The 8609-nt window shown below is 33.2% G+C and overlaps 1 protein-coding gene across 2 annotated transcripts; it reads left to right on the forward strand.

Annotated features, from left to right (window-relative positions):
* The first annotated feature begins 1923 nt into the window (after positions 1 to 1923).
* Positions 1924 to 6920, forward strand: LOC103487808 (CSC1-like protein RXW8). Of its 2 annotated transcripts, XM_008446291.3 has the most exons (12): positions 1924 to 2381; positions 2494 to 2900; positions 3322 to 3468; positions 3555 to 3618; positions 3727 to 3936; positions 4635 to 4814; positions 4933 to 5231; positions 5304 to 5580; positions 5749 to 6027; positions 6121 to 6354; positions 6440 to 6620; positions 6716 to 6920. In XM_008446291.3, exons 2-12 carry the CDS (start codon positions 2620 to 2622, stop codon positions 6790 to 6792), a joined length of 2229 nt encoding a protein of 742 aa, XP_008444513.1. In that variant the 5' UTR covers positions 1924 to 2381; positions 2494 to 2619; the 3' UTR covers positions 6793 to 6920. The 2 variants fall into 2 exon arrangements, with proteins under 2 accessions (XP_008444513.1, XP_008444514.1); XM_008446292.3 differs by lacking the exon at positions 1924 to 2381 and having other exon boundaries at positions 2751 to 2900; positions 3299 to 3468.
* The last annotated feature ends 1689 nt before the right edge of the window (positions 6921 to 8609 follow it).

Here is an 8609-nt window from a genome sequence, read left to right on the forward strand (position 1 = left end):
TGAAGAGAGAGAGAGAGAAAAGGAAATTCAAAGAATTTTTGTCACGCCACGTAACTAAACTAAATGACACACACACACACATAAACATATATAATTAACTTTTAAGGTCACATCAATTGTTAATAATATAACTATGCGAAGTTAAATTGCGAATTTCCATTCTTATGATTTGAAGAAATTAGTTAGAATTTGTTTTCGGTAAATTCCTTTATTCTTTTGTAAGTAATTATTCCAAAAAGGGAACCCATGATCAAAAAATATACACTTTATTTCTTTAAAAAGTTAGGAATTTAATTATATGATTCCACTTTAAATTTAGGAATTAGTATAAAATAAATGTTAAAAACTCAAGGGCCGACAATGAAATCATAATTTGTCTAAGAAAAAAAAAAAAAAAGGTTAAAAACGTAATGCTTAAATTTGGTTTTGGTTTAATTAAGACTCTTTTAACGAGTTTATATATATAAAGATCATTAGGTGGATCATCATGGTTTTCCAATCTTGATTTTGAAATGGAAATTAAGGAGTAAAAATTGTGGAAAAAAGAATATGGTAGAAAGTTGTAGATTCAAGGGAGAAAAAAGGTGATGAAGAGAAAATAGAATAAAATGATAAGATCCACTAGTGAATGAATTGATATAATATCATTTCATGCATAGATACATAAATAGGGAAACATTTATTAGATGATGGAGGTCGGTATTGAACCAAAATAGAAATTCTTATCTATAACACAACACTGCTTCAACACTCCAACTCCAAGTAGTGAGGATATAAATAATGAATATTCTCACTTACTATTACTATTATATATATATATATATATATATATATATATGGACCAATCATGTCGTGGGATATATCATTTATTGAATGTGGTATGTAAATGCATCTTACTACAAAACCTATAAAATTGCTATTCAAAATTTGCAAGAATTTACTAATATTTAAGGGGAAAATTCCATAAGAAAGAAAAACAAAACTCATGTGATAAATTTGTCTTTATCATTATAAATACACTTAATTAAATTAATTAGGACTACGCTCAAGAACGAACGAAGAATCAAACTCTAAATATAATTAATTATTTTTTCTTTCCATTTTCACTTTGGTTCAAAATATTTAATTTTTATGATATTGTCGGCCAAACCTGTTTTACTCCAACTTTCCTCAATTTCTTTTCTATTTTCTATTGTCACTACGACGTACTTGCATACAAAAGTCTACACGAGTATATTTGAAGGTATAAATAAAAATTACACATGTATTAGAATCTAGAATACGTCAGTCTATATATACTCCAAAAAATAGAGGAATGCATGAATTTATATGGAGATATAAATTAGTGCCAAGTTTATATTTGAAGGTATACACCAGTGACTAAGAATATGCATAAACTTATATATACTAATTAACGACAGGACTGTATATATACCTTTTTTGTTCTTCAATCCATCAATCAGATTTAGAAATTCTCTCATTTTCCTCTTCGTTAGGCTTAATTGCCTGCATGGAATCAGATTGGATAATCAAATTAAAGGTATCGAAAGGATTTTGCAAATCGAAGACCTCCTGGGATTGCCATGATTCCAAAAGTCCAAAACTGATTTGATCAAAATTCTAAATGAATCGGGATATGAATTGGGCTTATCGAGAAAGATAACCAAAAAGGCCCAACATAGAAGCCCAAACTGAAGGGAAAGATCCAAATGCACACGTAATCCAAACTCCAAGGTAAGTGTAACACGCAAGAATGCCACGTGTGTCAAGGTTTACGTAACCCGAAAAACGTCGCATTAATTTGAAAAGATCCATGTGACGTCAGCTAACGAAGAGATGCCACGTTGACAAAGCCAAGTGTTGTTTTGAAAAAAAACATGTACAGAAAGGATTAGAGTAGAAGAACGTGGGAGGGGGAGAGCCAGAGAGTTTGGGAGTGGACGGTTTCTGTTATTAGAACTAAAATTAAAGGAATGATGTCCGATTATTGTCTGCCGCGTGGAGTTTCCGTTGGCCCCGCTCAATCTTCCTGGACACTCCCATAACCATTCAACGTGCCATTCCTCTGTTTCCCGTAGATATTCCGTGTGTACAGCGTTTTTCGATTTGCTTTCCCACTTCCAAAATCTTCTAAATTCTTTTGGGGTTTGATTCGATCTGGGTTTCAATAAAAAAGGGGGGTTTTTGTTTTTTGTTTTCCTTTTCCCTTTGGATTTCTATCTGTGGAGTTTAAGCAAAGTACGCTGTGGCGTATAAGTTTTTTAAACAATTTGTTTAAATCCCCTGCTTTTATTTTATTTTTTCACTTCTAAGTTTTCTCAATTAGATCGTGGATTTATATTCATTAGCAATTGGTGAGTGTTCTTGACCGGATTTTTCAGGTACTTTTCCTTTTTCCCTTTATTCCATTCTCTAATAGAAATATTGGGGTTTCTTTTTCTCTGTTTTGTGGTGATTTTTTTTTTTTTTTTTTTTTTTGCTTGCTTTCACCAGGAAGAGAACAAGAAACATTGGTTTTTGTTGGTTGTGGCACCAAAAAAACTGCCTCTGAGTGAAGTCTTTTCTGGATGTCTTTGTGTTGTAATATCTTTTGAGAGTTGAAGAGTGTGGCAAAGTGAGATGGAATTTTCTGCCCTTCTAACTTCGGTTGGAATCAATATTGGGATTTGTGTGGTGCTTTTCTCTTTGTATTCCATATTGCGAAAACAACCGAGCAATATAACCGTGTACTTCGGTCGAAAAATTGCTACGAAAAAGTTGAAACACTGTGAAACTTTTTGCTTAGATAGATTTGTTCCTTCCCCTAGCTGGATAGTGAAAGCTTGGGAAACATCTGAGGAAGAAATATTGGCTCTTGATGGCTTGGATGCTGTGGTTTTTCTCAGGATTATTGTATTCAGGTTAGTGCTTCTCCTGACATTGTTTTTAACTTTTGGTTGCGATATATTTAGTCTCTTCATCATCTGTCAAGTGTTTCTGTTGATTAGTCTTTTGTTCTTTTAGTAAAAACTTTTATCATGTGGAAGATGGTGTCTATGCCTTATTGTTTTTCACCAAGTTGCTGTTTTCTGTTGATTTAGTCTCTTGTTCACAATTGTTCGCGATTTTTTGAGTCTTACATATCGCCATATGATTCCATTCTCTTACTCTTTGATGACTATGAATCAAAATGTCAATGGATTATTTGGATCCTTTCCATCATCTATATACGATCATTGTGTTCTTGTAATGTGCTTGTATTCAACTTCTTGTATGTTGTTGAAAAACACATTTCAGTTTCTGATTTTGCTTACTGCAGATGCTAATTCTTTTGCTGTACAGCATTCGAGTTTTTTCAATTGCTGCCACCATTTGCATGTTTCTAGTGCTTCCAGTGAACTATTATGGCCAAGAAATGACTCACAAGATGATACCTTCCGAGTCATTCGATATTTTTTGCATTGAGAACGTCAAAAAAAATTCGAAGTGGTATGAGATGCTAAAACTCCATACCTTATGTATGCAACTTGTTGTGTTCTTAACCGTAACACTTGATTTTGTCTCTCCTCAATCAGGCTTTGCGTCCACTGTATTGCTTTATACATCATATGTTGCTCGGCTTGTGTGCTCCTTTACTTTGTAAGTTGCGAAAGATGTTCATATATCATGTCTTTCATTTATCATTGAGAACTTTGTTAATCCTATTGAATTTATTTGATTTTTTTCTCCCTCTCTAATTATTATCAGGAGTACTCCAGCATCAGTAGATTGAGACTTATCCACATCACTGGGTCTCAAAAAAATCCTAGTCATTTTACGGTTTTAGTGCAGTCGATTCCCTGGTCGCCAGAGGAAACTTATAGTGAGACTATTAGGAAGTTCTTCTCCAATTACCATGCATCAAGTTACTTGTCACACCAAATGATATATCGGTCTGGTACCGTACAGAAACTGTTGGTATGTATCTACTAATATGTTATATTGATCGACAAATTCAAATCATTCACAAGATCATCAATTATATTTTGGTTCGCTAGATGTATTTTCAAATTCTTGTAGTTTTCTTGCTTTTAAGTTCATTTCCTTCATTACTATATGGGTATAGACAATTTAATATATGTTGTATACTTGATTAATATATGTTGTATACTTGATTTTTTCGTCTAGAGTTTAAACCAATTAGCAAGATGAGTGTCCTGTCAATGTTTATCCAATTTGCTTCCGATGGGACCAATCAACTTTATATTTTATAGAAAGGATCATCAAAAGTAGATGGGCTGTTGGATTGTATGGTACTAATGCTTTGAAGAGGGCGCCGTTAGAATGACATCAAAATGGATTAGAATGTGATTAAGCAAGTGTAGGGCCATGTTATGAACATCAATAACGGTCGGGATGTTAAAACTCAAATTAGAGAAAACATTGATGAATTCTTTTTTGTACAACTAAGAACAAAGATTCATAAATAAGTTCTTTCGTGTAATTTAATGTAAATTTAGCTGCCAAATTTATGTCTTTGATTTATGGGTATGCATATAAGATACTTACGTTGTTGCTGGTGAGGGGTGAACTCATTTCTTTGTAAACTCTTGAGTCTTGAGAATATTATGATTCTTTGTTCACTTTTGGAAGTTTATGACAGAGTTAATTTTCAGAGTGATGCAGAGAAAATGTACAACACAATGAAGGAAAATTCGGTCGAAATGCGTTGTCAGAAGTTAAAAGGAGGCTGTTTTTGTGCAGGATCAACAAATTCTTTTACAATTCTCCCTAGTGTAAATGATAGTGTGAAAAAAGAACTATATGGTAACATGGAATTGGTTGCCGGTGAGAAGGTTAGAGATCTGTTATATCTGAATCAAAAAACCCTTCCAAAATGATTCTTTGTTTGGTTTCTTGATCATTCATGGGATTTCTTTGTAATGTGTGTACAACTTTTGTTTTCTAAATCAGGAGTGTTCTGCTGCTTTTGTATTCTTCAAGACTCGATATGCTGCGCTTATGGCTTCGAGCGTTCTTCAGTCAGCAAATCCTATGTCATGGGCAACAAGCTTAGCTCCAGAACCTTGTGATGTTTACTGGTCAAATCTTTCCATACCATATAGACAACTTTGGATTCGTAAGATAGGAACGCTGATCGCTGCTACCGGATTCATGATCATGTTTTTGCTCCCCGTTACAGTCGTTCAAAGTATGACGCAACTGGAAAAACTACAGCAGACATTCCCATTCCTCAGAGGCCTCTTGAAAAAGTCAGTGAAAGATTTGCTTATTGATCATATAAAGATTAATACAAAGGAAACTTACTCGGCATCATTATGCAGGAAATATATGAGCGAACTGGTGACAGGTTACTTACCGAGCGTCGTATTGATCCTATTTATGTATCTTGCTCCACCTACTATGATGACGCTTTCATCTCTGGAGGGACCTATTTCTCGCAGTGGAAGGAAAAGGAGTGCATGCCTTAAAGTTGTGTACTTTACGATCTGGAACGTCTTTTTTGTTAACGTGTTTGCCGGTTCTGCCATTGGTACATTGAGTGCCTTTTCCAGTGTAAAGGACATACCTGCCCAATTTGGCAAAGCAGTACCAGCACAGGTGATAAACAACGCACTTTGCTTAATTTGATTATATTCTCTTACATTTCATTTCAAGATAGTGAATTGAATTGAGTACATCTGAGAAGTGTTCAACTCGCACCTAGGTCTGATCAGCTCTTAAACTTTCATCCCACGTTTTTGGTGGTGTTTCCTCGATTTGATGCAGGCTGGTTTCTTTGTGACATATGTTCTATCGTCTGGATGGGCAAGTTTGTCTTGTGAAGTCATGCAACTTTTTTCTCTTACTTGGAACTTCTTCAGAAGATGGATATTTAGAATCAAGATTGAACCCTTTTATGAACCCCTTGCGTTTCCATATCACACCGAAGTTCCTCGAATTCTCCTCTTCGGTTTCCTCGGCTTTACTTGTTCCATTTTGGCTCCTTTGATCACACCGTTCGTGCTGTTTTACTTTTTTCTTGCCTACCTTGTTTACAAAAACCAGGTAAGTTCTGCCTATGTACATTTGATTACTTCTTGTCTTGCTGAGTATGGCTGCTATCTAACAAATTTGTCTGTCTGAAAAATTACATCTCAGATTCTCAACGTGTATATATCGAAATACGAAAGTGGGGGACAATTTTGGCCCATAGCTCACAACACAACCATCTTTGCTATGGTAGTGGCTCAAATAATTGCTCTTGGAGTCTTTGGTGTAAAAGAATCTCCAGTTGCTTCAGGTTTCACAATTCCTTTGATTGTCGGCACACTCCTCTTTCATGGGTACTGCAGGCAGCGATTTCGTCCTATATTCCGAGACCCAGCTGCAGAGGTAGCCAACTTGAAATGGAAGCCGTGTGTGTGTGTGAATTTTTCCATTTCTCAACTTCAACCATGCTATGGTCTTAATATTGCAGGTGCTAATTGAGATGGACAGAAAAGATGAAGAATGTGGGAGGATGGAAGAGATGTATCAACAATTGCGTACAGCCTATTGCCAGTTCACACTCTTAGCTAAGCGAAACACTAGTACGTCGGGGTGTTCGAGTGGTCACGATAGTGAAAGCAATGTGACAGAGCTGGAAAGCGCTAGACCAGGTTACAGTCTAACAACTTCTGGCTGTCATTCCTTGTTGAAGAAACCATGTTGAGTAAAATTTTGTGGGCATCTGCTTTGTTTTGTTGAAATTCAGGGAATCCCCAGCAAGTAATTGAGTTGTGGAATGCTCCTTCTTGTCATTTGAGTGAACCAGTACTCATCACCAAGTAAATTCTCAGTCTTTTATTTCTTTCTTTTCATCCCAAACCCAATTGTTCTGTTAAATGTACAAATTTTATGTCAAATCTTCATTTCAGTAAACTACACTGTCCAATAAAAAAGTTTCGCTCTTTTTGGTATTCTCCTGAAACATTATTCATGAATGTTGTTAGTTAGAAGTTGATATTGTTGAAAACTTGAAACATAACACACTTGTTTTGTTGGATAAAACTTACAAGTTAGTTTGAAGAGTCATATTTAACATCATAGTATTCTAAACAATCAACCTCTTGATCATATTCGAATTCAAAGATTCATTAGGTTTAAGACAACTGTATAATAATTCACTCATATGGACATAATTAGAATGCTTGTTATTTGATATCCACGTCCTAAATAAAATAATATAATTTTTAAAAATATCAAACGTGCTACGGGATTTTTTTTATTTAATTTAAAATTAACTTTCAAAATTAATGAAAAAAAAAAGTCTAACGCTTTCATTATTATCGATTAGAACTCTAACCTTACATTAGCAATTTTAAAATGAAAAATAAAAAACATGCATGATTCGATCATGAATTAGTGACTTTAAATAATTAAATTTAGGGGTATAAAGTGTTTTTCCTCTCGCGTAGATATTTTGTACTTCTATATAATTTTTCATTGAGCAACGAAAAATGCTTATTATTTATTAATTAACATTTTGTTGATTTTATGTCCCATATATCTTTCAAATAATAAAAAATATCGATTCATGTTTACGTCGAGATATATAAAAATGTATAGGAAATTTTAGTACTTACGAGTGGGAGTATTACAATTTGTTTGTGCAACTAAGTCTCTTCGATCTATTCTCTCTTTAATATTCAAATCAATATTACCTTTCAAAGCTCATATCATTTTCATCTCACAAATCTCTTTATGATTTTGTTTGTACAGTTCGAAACTTCTAAAATTGTCATATTTAACACATCATGAAAACAATTTCACTCAAAAACAATAATAATTAAAAGACCATTTCACTCTAATCAACTAATGTTTCTCATTATTGATTATAGTATGTATAGAAACTTGATAAGGCCTCAAAATTTAAAGTCAATTAATCAGATAAAAAAAAAGGTTTCAATGGATTATTATATGATTAATTAAAAAGGAAAAAGATAACTCTGGAGCCTAAACATTTTTGTCCTAATTTTTTATTTCAAAAATATTACATAAAAATAAATAAATAAATTATAAAAGTAGCATTTTTTAGGTGATTTTTTAGTTCAAAATTTTGGTTAGTTGGCTCCTAAAATTCAAGTCATAGAAATTTTAAGAAAAAGAAAACCCCATCCAAACCAAACTTCAAACTCTAGTAATTAATCTTACTTACTCCCATCTTTATAGGTTGGTAGAATTTATTTGTAATACATTCGTACAATTCAATTGACATGTCATATATATTAACTATTCAAAGATTTGTGTTTTAAAATCTTCTTATTAAAAGAATTGTTTTTAACCGGAAATATTTACATATAAATCAGAGGTGAGAAAATGTAGAGAGGGAAAAAAAATAGATGTCTAACATTATATTCTAAAATTGGAGACTAAAAGATCCATTTAAGACTTTAAGAATCAAATGTGCTTAATCATCTTCAAAAATTGAAGAATTAAAAGTAGTATTTTCTCTAAATTCAATGATCTTTAATGGTAACGAAATGGCATAATCAAAGTACAAAGGAGATCACAAATTAATTAAGAAAGAATCATTGAGATTACACAGCAAAAAAGAAGGTAATTAAGCAGGCCAGTTTATATTTCAATTAATAATACATCCAATTAAG

Source organism: Cucumis melo, chromosome 3 (assembly GCF_025177605.1).
Source record: "Cucumis melo cultivar AY chromosome 3, USDA_Cmelo_AY_1.0, whole genome shotgun sequence".
Lineage (NCBI taxonomy): Eukaryota > Viridiplantae > Streptophyta > Magnoliopsida > Cucurbitales > Cucurbitaceae > Cucumis > Cucumis melo.

Excerpts from the sequence above, each read along its gene's own strand:
- LOC103487808 (XM_008446291.3), top strand. The coding sequence starts at position 2,620 with ATGGAATTTTCTGCCCTTCTAACTTCGGTTGGAATCAATATTGGGATT. Across the intron at positions 6,028-6,120 it reads ACCTTGTTTACAAAAACCAG|ATTCTCAACGTGTATATATC; the intron begins GTAAGTTCTGCC and ends ATTACATCTCAG. Across the intron at positions 6,621-6,715 it reads GCTGGAAAGCGCTAGACCAG|GGAATCCCCAGCAAGTAATT; the intron begins GTTACAGTCTAA and ends GTTGAAATTCAG.